Source organism: Bidens hawaiensis, unplaced genomic scaffold, assembly GCF_021521415.1.
Source record: "Bidens hawaiensis isolate Kalapana, Puna unplaced genomic scaffold, B.hawaiensis_p1.1 tig00012287_1, whole genome shotgun sequence".
NCBI lineage: Eukaryota > Viridiplantae > Streptophyta > Magnoliopsida > Asterales > Asteraceae > Bidens > Bidens hawaiensis.
In genome coordinates, this window is record NW_027492001.1 from 311,641 (window position 1) to 335,928 (window position 24,288).

A 24,288-nucleotide genomic window follows, 5' to 3' on the forward strand; every position below is an offset into this window, starting at 1 on the left:
GCAATCCAGAGCAAAGGAAGACCTATATATCTACAACATATATAAACGAAAACCCTAAAATCCTACGTGTCGCGATGTGGTCGCTTCCTTCTTTTATGAAAGCCACCAGATTGTTTAATTTTTAAATGGAGGTCTCTCATTAATTTAACCCAAATTCATGGGTATGGGTCTTACCAAAACCAGATAGCTCCTAAACGGGTTATAACATCTCATTAAATTAAAAATTAATCTTACTAATTATTTGATATAAAAATCCTATAAAATAGGGATATACTAAAATTTAATATCCAATTTAAAAAGAAAAAAAATATTATTCATAATTAATAAACAATTTTGTACTAAAATTAATAATACTATCCATATTAATATTTCACGGCTGGCTTTGTATGGCTTCCTCAAACTTCTTAAGCCGATTAATTTTCTTTGTTTTATTTATTATTACTTTTTTATACTTTAGTTTAATGTAATATATATCAAATAAATAGGTGTTCGACTATCATACGAGACCTAATTAAACATTCTCCGATTATCTTGATAACAAACTTCAAAAACTATGAAACGGTGTCCTCTTTGTACAGATAACTGTTTATGAAACATGCATGTTCACGTTCTTGAAATGATTTTTGTTAAATACATAGTTAACGATTTGTCTGAAATGTTTGGATACTAGATTTTATCCCTTATTAACTTTTATAAGTTAAAAAGGTGTTGGGTAATGTGACTTTTTTAAGTTTTTAAAGAAGGAAAAAAGGATATTTTGATAAGTTTGGATAGAGTAACTTATCAAAAACAAATTATACATGTCAAAAGGAGGTGCAAATAAGGAATCCCAAACATGGCCTAAGTATGTTATTAACTTTTTTAAAATAAAGAAATTAGAATCTAAAAAACAAATATTAAAAAACAAAAAATGTAAAACTTTAGAAACTCATTCTCAACCACATGTTTTTAATTAAAGATTAAATCTTGTAGTCCACAATTAAAGTTAATAAAAAATCAAAAAGTTTATTTACATTTTCTCTCTCCTGAAAACATATATAAAAATTACTAAAAAATGTAAAAAAAATAGCAAAACATTTTTTTTATGTTTTCGATGTTTTGTATTAAATGTAACAACATATATTACATATAACAAAAAAAACGATGTTACATAGGGTTTTCACGGGTTTTCTCAACTCAAGAGGGTTTTCAAACTATACTTCTCCTATATATATATATATATATATATATATATATATACTAGAAACCCATTATCAACCACATGTTTTTAATTAAAGATTAAATCTTGTGGTACACAATTAAAGTTAATAAAAATTGTTTAAACAAATATAACTTTTTCTCTCTCCTAAAAATATATAAAAAAATTAGTAAAAAAATGTTAAAAAATAGCAAAACAATTTTTTTTAATGTTTCGATGTTTTGTATTAAATGTTACAACATATATTACATGTAACAAAAAAAACCGATGTTACATATGGTTTTCGCGGGTTTTCACAACTCAAGTGGGTTTTCATTCTATATTTTGCCTATATATATATATATATCAATATTTCTTTCTACTACTTAACTAAACCATGTATATATATATATATATATTTGGATCTAGTTCTGGTTGTGGTCCTAGCTTGTTACTAAAACCATATATTATTGAGTTCACCCAGCACTTGATTCAAACAAACCATGGCCTCAACAGATCATACTTTGAGCATTGAAGGTGTAAGTACCAACCAGCTGCAGACAACCACCAAATGGGTTCTTACTTCACCAGATCCTCCAGGCTTTCTCCAGCATATCTTTCATTCAATAAAAAACAATGTCTTTCCTCCAGGAAACACTAATTCATCTTCATCACACTCACCTTCGGTGCGCATGCTTGCACTTGCCACCACCATCTTTCCCGTATTTAATTGGGGTAGAAACTACAAAGTTTCAAAGTTTAAGAATGACTTGATTTCTGGATTAACTCTTGCTAGCCTCAGTATTCCTCAGGTACGTACGTCCCATATTTTTAACACTTTTTTGTTTCAAATTATTATAATTAGCATACACATATATATATATATATATATATATATATATATTTTCAAGCTAGCTACTAATTATTAATTAAAGTTTTTCTATATATCAATTGACTTAATTTCTTGCAGAGTATTGGATATGCCGCTTTAGCTAATCTTGATCCTCAATATGGTCTATGTAAGTTAACGAATTAATAGTGTTTTTGTTATATTAATTAATTATATATGCTAGCTTGTTGTGATCATGTGTTCATTATATATACATATAGATGGAAGTGTTGTTCCTCCTTTGATATATTCTGTAATGGGAACTTCACAAGAATTAGCCATAGGTCCAGTAGCTGTGGTGTCACTTCTCATATCATCCATGATCTCAAAGCTAGTTGATCCTGTGGCTGATCCTGTTTCCTACAGAAAACTTGTTTTCACTGTCACATTCTTCGCGGGCAGCTTCCAAGCTCTTTTTGGGCTGCTTAGGTACTCATTCTATCTTCTTATTAATATTACAACTTTTATGTTGGTTATATATATATGATACTTATTTTGTTTGGTAATTGCAGGTTAGGTTTTCTTATTGATTTTCTATCGCATGCTGCGATTGTAGGGTTTATGGCAGGTGCAGCTATTGTTATCGGTCTTCAACAACTCAAGAGCTTACTCGGGATTAGTCACTTTACGACTAAAACTGATGTTGTCTCGGTTCTGGAATCTGTTGCTAATTCACTTCACACTTCAGTATGCATCTATATATTTTTCCATGTTAATTTTTTTTTGTTTATTTGTTTGGAAATTAAGATGAATCATATTCATGTTTTTGCAGTGGTATCCTTTGAATTTTGTTCTTGGATGCTCATTCCTGATATTCATCCTTATTACCAGATTTATCGTTAGTAGATCAGTCTTTACGACTTATAACATTCATCGAATTACTGATTTATTGTGTTTGGATGATTAACTTGATCAAATTCCAGGGAAAGAAGAACAAGAAATTATTCTGGTTGCCTGCCATTTCTCCGGTTATATCGGTCATTTTATCCACCTTAATAGTATACCTAACAAGAGCAGATGAACATGGGGTTAAAATCATTAAGCATTTCAAAGGAGGTCTAAATCCAAGCTCACTGAACCAGTTGGAGTTCAACGGTCCACATCTTGGCGAAGTAGCCAAAATCGGCCTCATTTGTGCCATTATCGCATTAACGGTAATTGCTTATAAAGAAGCTACATGATTAAGTTCTAGTAAAAATGAAAGTACATATACTAATATATACTTCAAGTAATTTTACTACAGGAAGCTATTGCTGTTGGTAGATCTTTCGCTTCGATGAAAGGGTATAACCTAGACGGGAACAAAGAAATGTTAGCCATGGGCTTCATGAACATAGCTGGATCTATGTCTTCTTGCTATGTTGCAACCGGTACCTAGTGATCATATACCGAATATATATATATATATAGGGTTAAGTTCATGGGAGAAGTGATTTTAGTGTGAGAAATATGAGAAGTGGTTTTAACCAATCATTTTTTTTTCTTTAATTGTAAGGGTAGACTAGAGGTGTACAAAAAAACCGGTTTGGGACCGGTTTTAGGCAAACCGAACTGAACCGGTTTGGGTTTAAAACCGGTTTCATCCAAACCGGTTCTCAAACCGACCCAAACCGTCAGTTTCAGGACCGGTTCCCCTTAAGATCGACCAAACCGGGTTTGAGAAAAACCAGTTTAAAACCGGCTAAAACCGGTTTATAAACCAAACCGAACCAACTTGACCAGGTCAACCTATCTTGTGTCTAAACCGGTTTATAAACCGAACCGGTTTGAGTCAAACCGGTTTTGACCAGGCGTTGACCAAACCGGTTCAGTTTATAAACCGGTTCGATTTGGATTTAAAACCGGTTTTGTACACCTTTAGGGTAGACTGGTAAATTGTTAATACTTATATTTTTGTTAAGTATGTATAAATAAATATGGCAACTTTGCAAAACAATATTATTATCTTTAAATCATTTTTTATCTAATACTATTAACATATTTAAAGTCATGATTTTTGTATTTTATCTCTAAAACAAAATTCGATATTCCCCAAAATTCAAGTTAGTTTAAACTTACATCTCTTCCTTGGATTCATTTTTTTTTCTTTTATTTTCTTTATTGATATTATTATTATTATTATCCTACACAGCATACACATCCTACACAAAAAATAAGTTTCCTACACATTAAAATTTAAGAAAGCAATCCTACAAAGTTTCATAGTTACTAACTACACAACAAAATAAACAACCTACATAAATAGGATGCCAAAAATGTTAATACATAAAACACAAACAACTTTAAGTCCTACACAAAATTAAAGAACCCATTTAACCTTTCCTACATAATTTTAATAAATTGTGTAGGATGTATATATATGTGTAGGATGTGTAGGGTTGAATATTGTGTGAATACTGTGCGTAATTATACTGTGTATGATGTAAATATATTGTGTAGGTTGTGTATGATTAAATGTTTTGTAAATATATAATGTGTAAATATGTTTTGTAGGATACAAACATTCTGTGTAGGATGTAAATAGATTGATTTTAAATAATAAACGTAGGAAAGAAAAGTACTATATATTTTAAATAATACGTTATTAGTTTATAAAATACCAACTCAATTTAAAAAAATGTGTAAAAATTATTATGTTAATAATAAAAGTTTATAAAATAAACATTCTTCTAGATAAAGCATTTTAGGTAAGTTTTATATATAAATAACTTGAAATAAAATAACATACAAGAATTTAATGCAATATATAAATTGACAAATTAAAAGTATTAACTTTGGGTTAAAAGAATGATGATGCAAATAAAATCAATTGATAAATAAGTAAATTATGTATTATATTATGAATATCGATTTTCATTATCTTAATTTAGAAAATGGGTGATCAGGGGGATGATGATGAAAACGTAAGGTGGGGAATATTTCTATAAAGTATGAGCAAATTTCCAACACTACCCTTTTTTTATTAAAAAGCATTAAAATCATAAACTAATAATTACAATAATACCATACTCAATTTAGTCCATAGATCAATCCTAATCAAAAGCTATAATTCATTTCTCACACTTCTCGCAATAAGATGATTTCTTATATATATATATATATTTTGACCGTGTTAATTAATTAATTTTAAGTGACAAGATGTCTATATTAATAAGTAGTCGATCGATCTGATTGTTTTTCTTGTATTGCAGGATCGTTTTCACGAACTGCGGTGAATGTTAGTGCAGGTTGTCAATCTGCAGTGTCAAATGTAGTAATGGCAATAACGGTGTTGATATCGTTACAAGTCTTAACGAAGCTGTTGTATTACACACCTCTGGCCATACTTGCATCAATCATCTTGTCTGCACTTCCTGGATTAATTGATTACAATGAGGCTTACCATATTTGGAAAGTTGACAAAATGGACTTCCTTGCATGCGCTGGGGCTTTCTTTGGTGTACTCTTTGAATCCGTAGAGATTGGTCTTTTGATTGCTGTAAGTTAAGACTGCTAATTAATTAACTAACTAAACACTACTCTAATTTATCTATCTTTAATCATATATATTGGAATGGAACCATGCTAATTCTTAATTTTAGCAGAAAAGAGAATTTATTAGTAGGGGAATAATAAGCTAACACCCAAAAAATCTATCTTATATATTGAAATGGATATGCTGCTCATATTTTTATTTGATAGGTGTCTTTATTTCCTTCTTAGTCAATTTTTAAGACGTCCTGTCTATTCTAATTCTATTTAAGATTGGGTTTTGCGATTCAAAAAAGGGTAGCGGCGCAGCTTGTTGTCCGCTTGCCTTCTGTTTCGATGTAATCCAATAAACAATCATATATTTAAAATTGAATTAAATAAAGTTATAGCATTAAATCTACCGATATAATCAATTTTTAATAATATTCGTATTTTAAAGTGTATTATTTCAATTAATCAGTTAATATTATTTCAAGTCAAATAAGACGAAAGAAAATAATTTTGAATAGTAATAATATATAACAACAATAATGCTATATATAGTATTTTATTAAATTACACTAGCGACAAATTTTGTAAGATGATGAAGTTTTTCTTTTTTCTTTTCTTTTTTTTTAATAAATTTATCTATCTTTATATTTCTCGTTAAACTCAAAAGGATAAAATCATTATTGGGTTCTAGACTATTTTTTGAAGCCACTCATTAAGGCAATTATGATATAAAGAACCTTTACCCATGTATGATTGGAGAATCATTTGAATATAAAGATGAAAAAGTTGAAATTATCCGAGTGAGACTTCTAACTACCAGTGATGAATAAGTTCTAAAAGGCAGACATGTGCCAATATTCAAATTCATTGTCATATATATAAATATATATATATATAGGAAAGATTTCAATTAAGAACCCCTTTAAGTTTTAAGAACTCGAAAGAACTCATTGTAACGATTTTTTTTTTCGGATTTTGTTTACACATGCATAATATATGTAAGTTACATACACGTAAAAAAATTACAGAATTTTTTACGCATCGAGTCGACTTTTTATACATGTGTAACGGACGTAAAAGTTAGTGTAACCACTTACATATTTATTCTCTCTCCTACTTTGACTTTTTTGCCAGATTTAATCTCAACCACATATTCCAATCAATTTAATTAAATGTGTGGCCTAGAATTAAGTTCTTAAGTTCTTAAAACTCAACATGGTTCTCAAAATATCCCTCCCCTATATATATATACATATATGCTAAGTATAAAATGAAAACCCACTTGAGTTGTGAAAACTCTAGAAACCAATTCTCAACCACATGTTTTTAATTAATGTTTAAATCTTGTGGTTCACAATTAAAGTGAATAAAAAATGTAAATAAAAATACAACTTTTTCTCTCTCCTGAAAACATATATAAAAATTAGTAAAAAAATGTTAAAAAATAGCAAAACATTTTTTTTTTGTTTCGATGTTTTTTATTAAATGTTATATATTACATGTGACAAAAAAAAAACGATGTTACATAGGGTTTTCTCTGGTTTTCATAACTCAAATGGGTTTTCATTTTAACCTTACCATATATATATAATTATTTTTGTGTTTCTGTCTGGAGACTTGTGAGTTGTGAAGTTAAAGAAAGTAGTACCATTTTATAAACTAGTAATCATTAATATATATATAATTATAACTGGATTGGATCGTGCCTACATGCATTTTCAAATTAAATTCAATTCAATTCCTACATGCATGTCATGTTATATACACAGGTAGGTGTTTCATTCGGAAGATTGATCCTTAACTCTATCAGATCAAATATAGAAGAATTAGGAAGGCTTCCCGGAACAGACATTTTCTGTGACAAGGCACAATATCCTGGGAGCCTTGATGTTTCGGGTGTCCGCGTAATTCGCCATACCTCTGGATCCTTTTGTTTTGCAAACGCGAATCCAATTAAAGAAAGGTATCAATTAATAAGTAGTTAATTCTATTATAATCGATATATAGTTGCGTTATTTTAATTATCTTGGTTTTTTAATTCTTAATGCAGGATAATCAGATATTTAACAGAAAAGAACGAAAAGGATCAAACAAGGACATCGATGATAATCGGAATCGTCATAGACATGTCGAGTAAGAGTTTGTTTGAATTCATAAATCATCCAAGCATATATATTTAGTCAATTAATCTACTTATTTACAGTTGTAGGCTTTCCTTGTTGAAAAATCGCTCTCAGAAATTTTAACAATCAATCTGATGCATGTGTCCGTCAGGTGTGATGAGCATTGACTCTTCCGGAATTGTTGCACTGGAAGAAATTCACAAGAAATTGGTTTCAAAAAACGTACATGTATGTAAAACTTACTTTTAAGAACTAATTAACTGGGTCATTAAATTAAACTCACGTATATATATATATATATATATATATATATATATTAACTGTATTGTAGCTAGCCATCGCCAATCCAAGATGGAAAGTGATTCACAAGCTAAAAATAGCTGGCTTGGTTGAAAAATTTGTTGCAAGTGATTGCATTTTTCTCACAGTTGGTGAAGCTGTTGATGCTTGTCTCACTTCCAAGTCTTCTATTGGTCTTGCCAATTCATGTTGATATATATATATATATATATATATATATATATATATATATATATATATATAGTAGTATCTAATTAATGAATTAAGGACCCATAGAGGCCAAGTTTGTACGTGTTATACATGATCGAGATCAGATCAGCCCAGTGGATCGATTAGGTGTCAATATAACAAACACTAAGCACCTAATTAATTACATGTTTTATATATAGAGATGATAATAATAAATCAAGTGTACGTTTTGCTTTGCATGTGTTTAAATTAATTAAGTTCCACAGTCAGAATTGATCGAATGCCTCATGTACTGAAACGTCATTTATCTGTAATTATTAATTAATTAATTAATACTCTGAGGGAAGGCTTAAATAGAAATTGAAATTTGTGGCTTTATTTACTGTAATAAATAAAATAATTTCTGATACACGTACTCCCTTGTTCACTAAATCATTTGTAGGCGTCTAACACCAAACCACTATTCTCATTGAAATTTTTAATCAGACTGTTGTTCTTAAAAAACTACATATCATATGAACATTTAAAAGCAGGCAATGTGTGCATGTTTTTAAAATAAAGAATCGTGAGTAATTTGTGAGATTGTTGAGTCCCTAGGCATTATTCAAAATCAATCTTTATTATTGAGATTTGCCAAAGAGAGAAAAGAATGGGTCATGGTGTGTGCTATTCATCAATTCATAATAAAGATTGATTTTGAATAATACCTAGGGACTTAGTAACAATTTAAACAATTAATTACTCTTAATCATCAGCTCATCACACACACATATATATATATATATATATAAAACATTTTAGTAATTTATGATATATTTTATGTATTTATATTTCATTCTCAATCAAGGTTGCAAAAGTAGTTAGGCGGACCTAGGCGGCCGACTGGGGAGTTGGGTGTACTCGGATTACTCGGAGAGTATTTGGACGTGGTAAATATAAAGAAAATTAATTTTTGGATATCATATATATGTCAGATGTCATAAGTTTACAAATATTTATAACAAAATATGTGAATATCAATATAAATAAGAGAAATGTATTCTTAAATAATAAATTATTCTAAAAATTGCTAATTATTTATTAAGAAAATGATATTTGTTCTTTAATATTATAAAAAGACGAATAATGTTCTATTTTTTTTCTAAGTCAAAATCGGCCAAAGTTCACCGACTAGATGTGATTCTGGCTAAGGTTGACCAACTTTGATCGATTCTTAGTAACTAGGCGGAGTTATAGAAACTCGCCCCGACGACATACCTTGTAAACCTACTTTTACAACATTGCTCTCAATTAACAAACTTAGGTTCATATATTTAGCTCAAACGAATGAAAATAATTAGAGTTAGAGAATACACAACTAAGTATTTACCTTTAAAATTTAGCAATTGATCTCTCTAAAACTAAAATAGTAACATCTCTAAAATTCTAAAACGAGTTAACTAACAGGTGAACCAAGGCCGGATTGGAACTTCTAAAGCTATATTTTTTGGTATCGGGCCCTAAGCACAATGTGAAAAAGGTGGCCCATAATGTTATGTTAGTATTGGGCTTTATATGAATCTTTCAGTTCCATTTGTTTTGTTTTGTTTTGTTTTGTTTTATAAGAACCCTAATTCCTCTTTCATCTTCTTATCTCTTCTCTTCTAACGGCGGTGGTACCATGGGAGAAGAAGAAAAGCAAAAGCAAAAGCAAAAGCATGAAGAAAATAATAATAATTCATTGACGCAAGCTCAGTTCCTCTCATGGAAGACTCAAAAGGTCCCCTCAATTCAATTTCACTTTTATGATTGTGTTGATCCGTAAATTGCTATTAATATTAGTCAGTCAGTTAGGTTAGGTGGTGAATGGTGATCTTGTTTGAAAATTTTCATTTAGATATTATTAATTATTACTTTTAGTTGTCAACTTAAATTGGAGTGGAGGAAGGACTGACTGTTATTCATATACTTTGTAGGAAATTAAGCCTAGTTTGCTTGTGATTATTGGGATAGCCAACATTTAATGTCTCAAAGTAAATAGTCAGATTTGCAGTGTCAAAACACAATCTCATCTTGTGCTTCCTACTCAAAAAAAAGTTAAAACGAACTTTTAGAAACTCTTAAAAACCAAATATTTTTTTATATATTAACATTATTTGAGACTTGTATTATCATATTCATAAAAAAAACTTTTGATTACATATATAAGTCACAAGTTACACATGTGTAAAATTTATGTGGTAAAAATTTACATATGTGTAAAAAAAACATAGATATGCGTAAAAAAACTAATTTTCATAATTGTAATCGTAAATATAGATGTCAAAACTGATAAAACTACACTTAAATAAAATTAACATACAAAATTTTTTATAAAAAACGTTAGCTTTTAAGAGTTCTTTCAAGTTCTTAAATAATTTAATATATATATATATATATAGGATTAGTATCATTTGAGAACTCTTAAATTATTTAAGTACTTGAAGGAACTCTTAATAACTAATGTTTTTTTATAAAAAATTTTGTATGTTAATTTTATTTAAGTGTAGTTTTATCAGTTTTGACATCTATATTTACGATTACAATTATGAAAATTAGTTTTTTTACGCATATCTATGTTTTTTTTACACATGTAAATTTTTACCACATAAATTTTATACATGTGTAACTTGTGATTTATATATGTAATCAAATTTTTTTTTATAAATATGATAAAACAAGTCTCAAATAATGTTAATATATAAAAAAAGTTCAAAAAATATTTGGGTTTTAAGAGTTCCTAAAAGTTCTTAACTTTTTTTGAGTTCTCAAATGAAACTAACCATATATATATCTACAATACTCATCCTTTAATTCTTCTCTCCTATAAAAAATGAATATTGTTTCACCTCTCAGTTAGTTAGCTAGTTATGTTGTTAGCAAGCGCACATGATTGACTTGCATAAGTACAATCATTTTACTAACAAACAGATTATTCTTATTCTTGATTGATTATTTGTTTTGCAGGCTGCTGAAGCATCGGCCAAGAAAGCTGAAGCATCAAGGAAACGTGAGCAAGACATAGCTGCCGGGTTGGTGCAAATGAACGGTCGTGAACTTTTCCAACATCAGCCTTGGCTTTTTGATAACAATTTGTTTTAACATCACTCAAGTTGCTGCAGCTGGATCTGAAATTTGGTTTTTTCTTTTATTTGTTAAACAAGTTGTGGTGTAGGGTCACTGTGACATGGCGCCTAATTGTGTCGGGTTGACATGCTGAATTTGTAAACACGGACAACACCTGTTATACATACATGCCCAATTAAGTATTTGATACATTTAGTTTAATAAACCCTAAACCAAATTATTAAACTAATTGTAAAAGAGAAATGGTTAAATACTTAATCGAGGACATGAGTGCATAACTCATAATTGTATAAAGTATTTGACTTATTGGTCTTCATTTAACTTAACTTGTTTTGCCGTTCAAAGGGAGGTTGCGAAGAAATTAAGCAAGACCATTTCTATCAAATCGAATATATGCATTCATTCCTATATCCTATGGATAAACGTAGAGCAGGGTATTGTAATTGTATATTTATTTTGGTACATTACATCTTACGTCTGTCGCAGATTATGGGAATCGAGTTCACAACTTATAGGTTAATTTGGTCAACGATTAAAGCTAGCTTTGAAGTCAGTCGAGCATCATATTGTTTAGGACTTTAGTAAGGTCTTAGCATAGTCTATGGAAGTCTCCAAGACCGACTTTCATACTCAGTTTTTTGCCTATATATAGGAAAAACTGGCAAAATTTCGAACGAGCCACGGGGTAAGTGTAGGATCTTTTCCTTGATCCGATTCTTTCTTAGGGTCTTCAAATAGTCTATGGAAGTCTCCAAAACCGATTTTATCAGCCGATTCAATGGATCAACTCAAACAAAGTTTTTAGTACAGGTAGGTCCACTAGGGGTCGGATCTAACAGCTTATCTTGGATCAACCAACTTAGTGCTTGCGGAATATCATACGAAGGCACCTTGGTCTCGGATCTTGTTGTACTTTGTTATTTTTGGCTTTTGTGGAGAGGAAACACCGTAAACGCGAATGTTTTACTATTGATCAAAATATTAAGAGTCGGTTGAGAGAATCAGCTCCTTAGTCGTCACACGAGTCGCTGATAGCCCCGTTAAGTGAAAACAAAGGCCTATCGGTGGGTGCTAGAGCCGCATAGGGAAAACAAAATCAACACTCTTCAAATGAAGAAATGGAAGTCCAAAATAAAGAAATGAAAACCCTAAGTCTCAAAGAAAAATAAAATGAGAGACTCATTATCTTAATCATCCCATGAGTCCCTACTAGTTCGTCCCTATATCAAAAGAAAATCCAAAAAATCTATATCTGTTTTTTATTTTATTTTTGAATCAAAATCATGGGTTCTTATACACGCTGTACCAAATAAAGTGGAAATTTTGGTACATGCGAAGGTTTTACTATTGATCAAAATATTGTCGGTCGGTTGAGAGAATCAGCTTCTTAGTCATCCCACGAGTCACTTATAGCCTCGCTAAGTGAAAACAAAGGCCTACCGGTGGGTGCTAGAGCCGCATACGGAAAACATAATCGACACTCTTCAAATGACGAAATGGAAGCCCAAAATGAAGAAATGAAAACCCTACGTTTCAAAGAAAAAAAATGAGAGACTCACCATCTTAATCATTCCACGAGTCCCTGCTAGTCCCTACATCAAAAGAAAATCCAAAAAATCTATATCTTTTTATTATTTTTTTTCTCAAAATCATGGGTTTTTATACACGTTGTATCAATTAAAGTGGAAATTTTGGCAAATGCGAAGCTTTTACTATTCATCAAAATATTGAGGGTCGGTTGAGAAATTAAGCTTCTTAGTCGTCCCACGAGTCGCTGATAGCCCCGGTAAGTGAAAACAAATGCCTACCGGTGGGTGCTAGAGCCGCATAGGAAAACAAAATCGGCCCCCCTACAAAAGAAGAAAAGGAAGCCCAAAATGAAGAAATGAAAACCCTACGTGTCAAAGAAAAATAAAATGAGAGACTTACCATCTTAATAATCCCACGAGTCCCTGCTAGTTCCTATATCAAAAGAAAATCCAAAAAATCTGTATCTATTTTTTATTTTATTTTTTATCAAAATCATGGGTTCTTATACACATTGTATCAAATAAAGTGGAATTTTGAAACATGCGAATGTTTTACTATTGATCAAAATATTGAGGGTCGGTTGAGAGAATCAGCTTCGTAGTCGACCCATGAGTCGCTGATACCCCGCTAAGTGAAAACAAAGGCCTACCGGTGGGTACTAGAGCCGCATACGGAAAACAAAATCGACACTCTTCAAATAAAGAAATGGAAGCCCAAAATGAAGAAACGAAAATCCTTAGTATCAAAGAAAAATAAAATGAGAGACTCATCATCTTAATCATTCCACGAGTCCCGGCTAGTCACTATATCAAAAGAAAATCCAAAAAATCTATATCTATTTTTTATTTTCTTTAACAAAATCATGGGTATAAATGAAGCCTAAGTCATAAATGGAACCGAAAAGGCATAAATGTAAGCTAAAATGCATAAATAAAGTACAAAAGACATAAATTGAGCACAAAAGGCATAAATGAAGCCCCAAAGGCATATATGGAGCCCATAAAGGCATAAATGGTGCCCAAAAGGCATAAATGGAGCCTAAAAGGCATAAATGAAGCCGAAGTCACAAATGGAACCGAAAATGCATAAATGGAAACTTAAAGGCATAAATAGAGCCCAAAAAGTGGCTTAAAGACACAAAGGTGACCGAAAAGGCACAAACAGAGCCCAAAAGGCATAAATGATGCCCCAGATGCATAAATGGAGCCCACAAAGGAATATATGGTGCCCAAAAGGCATAAACGAAGCCTAAAAGGCATAAATGAAGTCAAAGTCACAAATGGAACCGAAAAGGCATAAATAAAAGCTAAAAGGCATAAATAAAGCCCAAAATGTGGTTTAAAGGCACAAAAGTGGCCTAAAAGGCATAAACAAAGCCCAATAGGCATGAATGAAGCCCCAAAGGCATAAATGGAGCCCATAAAGGTATAAATGGAACCCAAAAGGCATAAACAGAGCTAAAAGGTATAAATGAAGCCGAAGTCACAAATTGAACCGAAAAGACATAAATGGAAGCTAAAATGCATAAATGAAGTCTAAAAGGCATAAATTAAGCCAAAAATGCATAAATTTTGCCCCAAAGGCATACATGGAGTCCATAAAGTCATAAATAGTGCCCAAAAGACATAAATGGAGCCTAAAAGGCATAAATGAAGCCGAAGTCACAAATGAAACCGAAAAGGCATAAATGGAAGCTGAAATTCATAAATAAAGTTCAAAAGGCATAAATTTAGCCCCAAAGGCATACATGGAGCCCATAAATGCATAAATGGAGCCTAAAAGGCATAAATGATGCCGAAGTCACAAATGGAACCGAATAGGCATAAATAGAGCCCAAAAGGTGGCTTAAAGGCACAAAAGAGGCCTAAAAGGCACAAACAGAGCCCAAAAGGCATAAATGAAGTCTCAAAGGCATAAATGGAGCCCATAAAGGCATAAATGGTGCCCAAAAGGCATAAACGAAGCCTAAAAGGCATAAATGAAGCCGTAGTCACAAATGGAACCAAAAAAGCACAAATGAAAACTAAAATGCATAAATGAATTCCAAAAGGAATAAATAGAACCCAAAATAGAGCCCAAAAAGGCAAAAATGGGGCCCAAAATGCATAAAAGGAGTCTAAAAGGCATAAATGAAGCTGAAGTGACAAATGGAACCGAAAATGCATAGATGGAAGCTAAAATGCATAAACAAAGCCCAATAGGCATAAATGAAGCCCCAAAGGCATAAATGAAGCCCATAAAGACATAAATGGTGCCCAAAAGGCATAAACGGAGCGTAAATGGCATAAATGAAGCCGACGTCACAAAAGGAACCGAAAAGGCATAAATGGAAGCTAAAATGAATAAATGAAGTCCAAAAGGCATAAATTGAGCTCAAAAGGCATATATGAAGCCCCAAACGCATACATGGAGCCCATAAAGGCATACATGGTGCCCAAAAGACATAAATGTAGTCTAAAAGGCATAAATGATGCCGAAGTCACAAATGGAACCGAAAAGGCATAAATGAAAACTAAAAGACAAAAATAGAGCCCAAAAGGTGGCTTAAAGGCACAAAGGTGGCCTAAAAGACACAAACAAAGCCAAAAAAGGCATAAATGAACCCAAAAAGGTATAAATGGAGTCTAAAAAGGCAAAAATAGGGCCCAAAAGGCATAAACGGAGCCTAAAAGGCATAAATGAAGCCAAAGTCACAAATTGAACCGATAAGTCATAAATGGAAGCTAAAAGGTATAAATAGAGCCCAAAAGGCATAAATGGTGCCCAAATGGTATAAATGAAGCCCGAAACGCATACATGGAGCCCATAAAGGCATAAATGGTGCCCAAAAGAAATAAATGGAGCCTAAAAGACATAAATGAAGCCGAAGTCACAAATGGAACCGAAAAGGCATAAATGGAAGCTAAAAGGCATAAATAAAGCCCACAAGGTGGCATAAAGGCACAAAGGTGGCTTAAAAGGCACAATGGCTCTTAATGATATGAAATCAACTCATTAACACGTTTGGAACCTTACAATATTACAAGCCTTCAACCTTGTCATGCTTCTTTGAACAAATAGCAAACTTTGAGTTCCAAACGAAGGTTAAGATGCTAGCTAACATAGAGACTTACGGTGGGATAAAAGATCTAGAAGATCACCTTCAGATCTTCACGGCAGCAGCTAGCATAGAGAGGTGGACTAACGCCGAGTGTTGCCATATGTTCATGCAAACCTTGATAAGGTCTGCTAGGATTTGGTTCAATACTCTTCCGTCTAGAAGCATAGCTTCGTTTGACGATCTCTACCAAAGTTACTTAATCAACTTCACACAGCAAAGAAGGTGCACCAATGACGCTGTGGTCCTACACCAAATCAAACAGAAGGAGCATGAAGTCCTCCGAATCTTCATGGAATGATATAAAAAAGAGTGCTTAAACTATAGAGGTGTTTTAGAAAAGATGCGCGTTTCAGGCTACATGAATGCCAATATTAAGCTATATATCAGCTTAAAATTATGTATATTACGAATACAATTTACAAGTTTGATTGTTGAAATTAAATTTTGTTACTGAAGATTTGAAGCTATGATTTTGTTAGAGCGTTTGTTGAAATGTAGGTATCATGAATATCAAAAGATGTTTCCAAAGAGAACCATCTGAATTGAACCAAATCAACAAATCAAAAATTTATATTGTTGGACCCGACCCAAACCGAATCACCGACCAAAAATTTTTGGGATAGTGACTTTGGTCGCCCATATGATTTAGCACAAGCTTCGCCAATGTATTTCAAGTTTGAATTTGTTCAACTAACATTAAAACTTTTCATACCGGTCGAGTATTCATAGTGGGTGCTACAGAACATCTAATTTGATTCACTCTCAATGGCCATGAGATTATCATATTAGGTGATCCTTTTGTCAGCGTCATAATGGAATAAACATTTTTGATTGATTTCCTGATGACGCGGCACCCGGATTTGAAACCATCTATATATATTGGGCTAGGATTGATGACCAACTTGTGTGGTTTCTTGGACAAGCACCATATATTAATCGGGTAACTCTTTGTTATGGCGACGATTCTTTTTTATAATGGATGTTGGGTTGGTTCTTTTATGATAATGGATAGTCTAATATGATAAAAAATAATGATTTAGGACTATCGAGTGGCTAACAAACGAACTATCCGTAAATAATATTTGAAATTATTATATTTCTTTGTGTGTTTAATTCCGTTATTTATCTTAATAACTACTATTATTTAAAATTAACACGGTTAACGAACTCACGAGGATAAATAATAAATATCATTATTATGTGTTTAAATAATGACAAACTTCTATTACTCATTACCTTTAACATTATTGTTTTTGTCATGGTTAAAACGTTACAAATGGTAATAAATATAATCACAAAACACAATGAAACAAGTAGTATATTGTCGCCAACGGATCAATAACGAATGAGGGCCTGGAAATAAAAAATATGGACATTTATTTACTTAGTACTTAAAGTGAACTACGACAAAATTAATTTATTTATCAAAAAAATACATCTATCCATTATTTTTATTTAATAGAATGGGCACCTTCACTCGGATTCCAAACTTGGCGATGTGCATATAGGTAGCCGAATAGTTATACCCAATCTATTGTGTATTATCATTTCAATGTACATCGCCCGTTAAAATAAGTAACCAACCATATGCATATTTGTTTTTATTAAGGCCAAATAAAAAACCCACATCTCTACCACTTTAGCATAGTGATGCTAATCAAGCATGTTATAACCAAATCAGGGACTTCTATGTGATACTTCAGTTTAGAACTATCTTAGTATCTTAATACAAAGGAACCGTTAATAAAAGAATTAACACAAAAATTATATGAAGCTTTGATGGTGTTGATCTTGACGTAGTTAGTGTTTTTGACCCACGATAACTATGTGAATGATGGCAGGACTTCAAACTTTAAGGACACCATCAGTCCACACGAGTGAGATGCTCATTCTTATAAAGAAACTCATTATGTTTCTCCTAACTGTTTGCACAAAGTTCTTCAAATTCTTTGCTATGAAGTGCAATGTGCTAACCTCTACCGTGACATTAAACGTTGACGCGTCTCATTCGATATGTGCCAAAAATGTAGAGTTTGTACTGCCAACATTTTTTACGGTTCTAGGAAAGGAAACCACAAACGTCTTTCCCGCTTCTACTCTAGCTGCCATCGACGGGTAATTGATCTTCCTATGACTCGAGTTTGTTAGGCAGCTTATATTTGTCGGGATCTCACTTCCTGGGGACCGAGATGTATTGCACCGTATATGAAGGTACTCTCTAAATTAAGTCTCATAAACCAGGCCAGGGTCCGTGGCCCTTACAAGGTCAAGGTGACCCAAACCGTACGCAAATTGTCCCTCTAAGTATGAGTAATCACGTAAATCCGTAGCTAAAACAATAAAAAGAAATCAATGAGATGACAAATCCAGTTTTCATTACTTATTCATGGATATGGCAAAAAGATGCAAACATTGTAATAAAAATAAGATTCCATTTTTTTTTTTCATTTATTTAGTTAGGGATGAGCAAAGCGGGTAATGGGTGCCGATAGTACTGAATCAGTACGCGAGTTTTGAGTTATCGATACCAGTATTTCGTGAATTATGCCTTCAATACAGGAGAGACCACTCCGGATGGACAGACTTAACTAAAGCAGTTGCAGCTGCCACATGAGGACAACCAATGGAACTCCCTGATACGACATTGAATTTCATGGACTTGCTGTACTAGGCCACTAGAATTTCCACATCGAGGGTTGTGACATCCGGCTATATGAACATATATGCATAATAAATTGTGTTAGGGATCTTTTTAGTAAAATTGAAATATTGGTGTTCAAAATCAAACATATAAATTGAAAATAGAGTACGTAGCTTTATTAGATCATTCAAAAAAATTGCTTGGTACTCTAGCAGAAAATGAAGCAACTAAAGGAGCATCAGGATTGTTAACAGCCTTGTTTTTTAAAATTTTTACCGGAGGTTTTCTGTTCAACAAGTGATAATAAAATTAAGCATTTGAATTAAACATAAAATTCAAATTTTAGTTAAGAGAAGAAAGATATCATTACTTGTTAGAGTTTTTGAATTCCTTGACCAGGTTGAGGTTATCTTTACTTAAGGCAACAACAACAACAAATGACACAAAATCAGAAATATTGATCCAACTTAGGTAAATAAAACCATTTGTGCCTGATTTTTTAACTTGCTCTAAGACAGGCTTCTGATCACAAAGAATCGCCCTTTGGCTAACCAAGCTACACTTCTAAGCATTGCGCAACACAGCTCCTAAAAACTAACAAAACAAATTGTGATTTGCAGTTCAAATAATATAATTTTGATGTTTAAAAGGAGAATATAACATGAAAAATATTAATTTCATACCTTGCATTAACTTCTGAGCAGCTATTTGCCACCTCTTTCTCATAAACAAGTGGCAATGATTCATCACTTGAGGGGAAAGCATTAATATTATGACCCGACATTAATTCGAGATAATTATATGTTTATTAGCTGCCAAAACTACAAACTAGCTAGAAAGTTTGTAGCTTCTTACCATAAGAGTGGCGCCATTCTCGAGGAGCTAGCTGACGATTTTTCTGTCGGGATCACTCGCCGCAACGGTTAAGATCCATGGGCATAAGAAACAGAGGAAAACTAAGAAGGACCACCATTTCCTACACAATTTACTGTCATAATGCCCCTCTTAGTGGCGCGTGGTATGCCCCAATAGCTATTGGCTCATCAGTAAGTTCAAGCGGATGTGCACTCCCTAGGGAAACTGATATAATGTCGACCCATCACAAATAGCATAATCAAAAGCACTCAATGCGTTTGAGCCATCATAATGTGGATCATACACTTTATAAATGGCCTGTCTTGCGGAGGGAACTCCTCCTCCATACCATAGTAACTTGCAGTACTTCATCACCAGCTATGGTTGATGACACGTGAGCCCCATGTCCTCCGCACGACATGCCTTATCTTTATAGTTTTAACTATTGTCTATCTAATATATGTAGAAAGATAATTGGCGCTCGCTAGTTTAGCATTGATAGTGAGGACTAGTGGTGAACAAATCAGTTTAAAACTTAAAATCGGTTTGGATTGAAACCAGTTCATTTTGGTCAACAAAAGTCAAAACCGGTTTATGATCGGTTTCGGTTCGGGTTGAAACCGGTTTCTTGCCAGACTACGATCGGTTTCGATTCGGTTTTGATCGGTTTTGGTTCGGGTTTTGACCGGTTTTGGTAGAGAAAATTACAAACCAGTTCCGAACCTACGGTTTCAATCGGTTTTAAGCCGGTAAGGTTTTGGTTCGCTTTTCAGGTGTTCGGTTAACCGGTTTATTTGCCCACCTCTAGTGGGGAATTGCTGGTTTAGCATTGAAAGTGGGGAATTTCTGCCAGAGACACAGTTGGACATCGGACTCACATATCATCAACCATAGCTGGTGACAAGGTACATGCAAGTTACTATGGTATAGCAGATGGGATCGCTAGAGGAGGACTTCCCTCCTCACGACCTGTCATTCATAAAGTGTGTGATCCATATTGTGCCGACATGGACGTATTGAGTGCTTTTAATTATGCTGTTTGTGATGGTGTCCAACATTATATCAGTTTCCCTAAGGAGTTCACATCCACTTAAGCTTACTGATGACCAAATAGCCATTGGGGCATACCACACCATTGAAAGGGGCATTCTGACAGTGAACTCTGCAGGAAATGATGGTCCGTCTTTGTTTTCCATCGTTTCTTATGCCCCATGGACCTTAACTATTGCGGCGAGTGATGCCAACAGAAAAATCATCAGTAAGCTCCTTCTCAAGAATGACACCACTCTTATGGTAAGTAGCTACAAACTTTCTAGCTAGTTTGTAGTTTTAGCAACTAATAAACATATAATTATCTGAATCAATGTGGGGGTCATAATATCAATGTTTTTCTCTTAATTGATGAACCATTACCACTTGTTTATGAGAAAGAGGTGACAAATAGCTGCTCAGAAGCTAATGCGAGGTAGAAATTATTAATTCATGTTATATTCTACTTTTAAGCATCAAAATTATGTTATTTGAACTGGTAATCACATTTTGTTTTGTTAGTTTATAGAAGATGTGTTGCGCAATGCTTAGAGCGTAACTTGGCTAGCTAAAGGGTGATTCTTTGTTATCAGAAGCCTCTCCTAGAGCAAGTTAAAAAATCAGGCGTAAATGGTTTTATTTACCAAGTCGTATCAATATTTCTGATGTTGTGTCAATTGTTGTTGTCCTAAGTGAAGATGACTTCAACCTCGTCAAAGAATTCGAAAACTCTAACAAGTAATGACTTCTTTCTCCACTTAACTAGAATTTGAATTTTATATTTAATTCAGTTGCTAAATGTTATTCTCACTTGGTGAAGAGGTAGGTCCCAGCAGAGCCCAGTTGGACCCGCAAGACTCACCTTGAAGAGGGACGTCTGCGCAGAAACTAACTGGATCCGCAGGACCAACCATGCTCAGAGACGTGACGTCCTTACGCGCAGTACGCAAGCTGTTCCCGCAGGAAATGCCTCCCAATGGTGAAGGACTCCGCCTGTTCCCGCAGCTTCGGATACAAGCCATCAGGGAAGGCCACCCGCGCAGCAAGGCTACACGCACAAGGCACTTAGCTCTCAATCACTCAGTGTCACCTGAGGGAATGAGCAAAGCCGGGGACAATCCCGCACAAGGGCGGGAGGGGGAATACTCCCGCCCAAATAATCCAGTCCGTACGATACGGGAAGATCTTCTGTACTGTACCTGACGAGGTATGGGCAAAAGATCTGACTAAAGATACGACAACTTATTGACAACAGTATGGCGAGCAGCATGCTCCTGTACTGTATGTCACTATTAGCCGCTGCCTACTCACCAACTACTGCCATACCACGTGCATAGCCGGCAGTTGGTGGAAAGGGAATAGTACACAGCAGGCCTGGTCACTATCAGCCGCTGCCTACCCACCAACTACCAGCAGGGCACGTGCGTAGGCCACAGTTGGTAGAACAGGAATACTATTCAGCAGGCCACACCTCCTTGGAAACCTACCTTCGGTTATAAATACCACAAATGGTATGACCATCTCATCTTATCATATCTTAACATATCTCATCATATTATACCTGATATCTGCTCTAGCAATCTCTTAATATACATTTATATTTAAAGAGCAATCTAGTCTGATTCTCACGCCGGAGGGTGGTCACAAGGAGGAACCCCCCGTTCTCAGTGACAAGCTCACGGCGTCTGTTTTGCAGGTTATCAGAAGAACAATCTTTACCGGGTCTAACCCCTCGTGGGAAACATCTATCTAACCCCCAGGTTACCCGTAATCTGCCCAGGGGACTGGTTAGTGTTTCTTCACTTGGTGAACAGAAAACCTAAGTAAAAATTTTTAAAAATGAGGCTGTTACAATCCCGATTCTTCTTTAGCTGCTTCATTTTCTGCTAGAGGACCAACCAATTTTTTTAATGAATTAATAAAGCTACGTGCTATATTTTCAATTTATAAGTTTGCTTTTGAACACCAATATTTTAATTATACCGAAAAGATCCCTAACATAATTTATTGTACACATATACTTAGTGCCGGATGTCACAGCTCCCGGTGTGGAAGTACTAGCGGCCTCGGACAGCAACTCCACGAAATTCAATGTCATATCAGGGGCATCCATGGCTTGTCCCCATGTGGCAGCTGCAGCTACTTTCGTTAAGTCTTTCCATCCGGAGTGGTCTCCGGTATTGAAGGCATAATTCGGGAAATACCGGTATTGAAAACTCAAAACTTGTTACTGATTCAGTATTGTCGATACCAAATCGGTACCTGTACCGTTACCCGCTTTGCTCATCCCTAACTAAATAAACGGGGAAAAAAAAGACGAAATCTTATTTTTATTACAATATTTACATCGTTTGCTATATCAATGACTAAGTAAATGAAAACAAAATTTGTCATCTCATTAATTTCTTTTTATTGTTTTATAGCTACGGGTTTAAGTGATTACTCATACTCAGATGGACAACTTGCGTACGGTTCGGGTCACATTGACCCTGCAAGGGCCACGGATCCTGACCTGGTTTATGAGACTTCATTCAGAGAACACCTTCATATATGATGCAACACATCCTGGTCCCCAAGAAGTGAGATCACAATAAATATAAGCTGCCCAACAAACTCAAGTCATAGGGAGATCAATTACCCATCGATGGCAGCTAGATTAGAAGCGGGAAAGGCGTTTGTGGTTTCCTTTCCTAGAACCGTCAAAAATGTCGATCGTTCAAACTCCACATATTTTGCACATATCGAAGAAGACGCGTCAACGTTTAATGTCACGGTAGAGCTTAGCACATTGCACTTCATAGCAAAGAATCAGAAGATAAACTTTTGTGCAAACGGATAGGGGGAACATAGTGAGTCCCTTTATAAGAAGGGGCATCTCACTCTTGTGGACTGATGGTGTCCACAAAGTTCGAAGTCCGATCATCATTCACATAATTATCGAGGGTCAAACAGCACCAACTCCATCAAGACCAACACCATCAAGAGGATCAACACCAACACCGTCAAGAGGATCAACACCATCAAAGCTTCATATAATCTTTGTGTTAATTCTTTTGTTAATGGTTCCTTTGTATTAAGATACTAAGTCCTAAACTGAAGTCTCATAAGGAAGTCCCGGATTTGGTTATAGGATGCTTGATTAGCATCACTATGGTTGGTTTCTTATTTAAATGGGCAGTGAATGTTGACGAAAATACATTATGGATTGGGTCTAACTATTTCGGCTATCTATATGCACATCGCCAAGTTGGGAATCCAAGTGAAAGTCTTCATTCTATTAAATAAAAATAATGAGGATAATCTCATAGAATAGTAATCAACTTTTGAAGATGTCTATTAGATCACTAGTGTAATTATTGGTTCTAATCAATTAGGACACTAAGTTTTATTTTATGTTTCAATCATAGGTTTTTTTACCTGAATAGAAGGTAATTTAAGTTTTTTTTTCAAATTAAAAAAATTAAAATAAATAAAACTAAAATCTTAACGATCATATATTTTGGGTGCCGCTAAATGTTTATATACAACTAGCTTGAGGCCCGTATGATACACGGGTAATTGATGAAAAAAATAATATTAATTATTAAGCAAAATACAAAAACCAATAAATTATCATGTATGTTAAGAGATAACCGTTGTACAATAGTATTTAAAACAATCAAAATATTTATTCAGTTATTTGCATCCTTTAAATTAATATTTAATAGTTATTAATTAACAAATAAATGGTAATGAAAGATTTTATTGATTTAGTTGGTTTTAAATTGCGAAAATTAATGCGGGGTTGACAACTTGCAAACACTCTAAGTTTTTATTATAGTGTATAGATTGTTATGCTGAAGTTCATTTGTATGTTGTTTGCTTTTGTTTTGTAGGTTATATTTTGGG

The 24,288-nt window shown here is 33.7% G+C and overlaps 2 protein-coding genes across 2 annotated transcripts; both read left to right on the forward strand.

The window, feature by feature from the left end:
• Window positions 1–1,680: 1,680 nt before the first annotated feature.
• On the forward strand, window positions 1,681–8,144 carry LOC143540664 (low affinity sulfate transporter 3-like). Its single transcript, XM_077033659.1, has 12 exons — window positions 1,681–1,989; window positions 2,148–2,196; window positions 2,288–2,495; window positions 2,579–2,753; window positions 2,839–2,904; window positions 2,990–3,220; window positions 3,310–3,436; window positions 5,258–5,544; window positions 7,298–7,491; window positions 7,579–7,661; window positions 7,803–7,879; window positions 7,983–8,144. Exons 1-12 carry the CDS (start codon window positions 1,681–1,683, stop codon window positions 8,142–8,144), a joined length of 1,968 nt encoding a protein of 655 aa, XP_076889774.1.
• A 1,656-nt stretch (window positions 8,145–9,800) lies between these two features.
• Window positions 9,801–11,260, forward strand: LOC143540665 (uncharacterized). The gene is made up of 2 exons (XM_077033660.1): window positions 9,801–9,899; window positions 11,126–11,260. The coding sequence occupies exons 1-2, from the start codon at window positions 9,801–9,803 to the stop codon at window positions 11,258–11,260; spliced, it is 234 nt and encodes a 77-aa protein (XP_076889775.1).
• The last annotated feature ends 13,028 nt before the right edge of the window (window positions 11,261–24,288 follow it).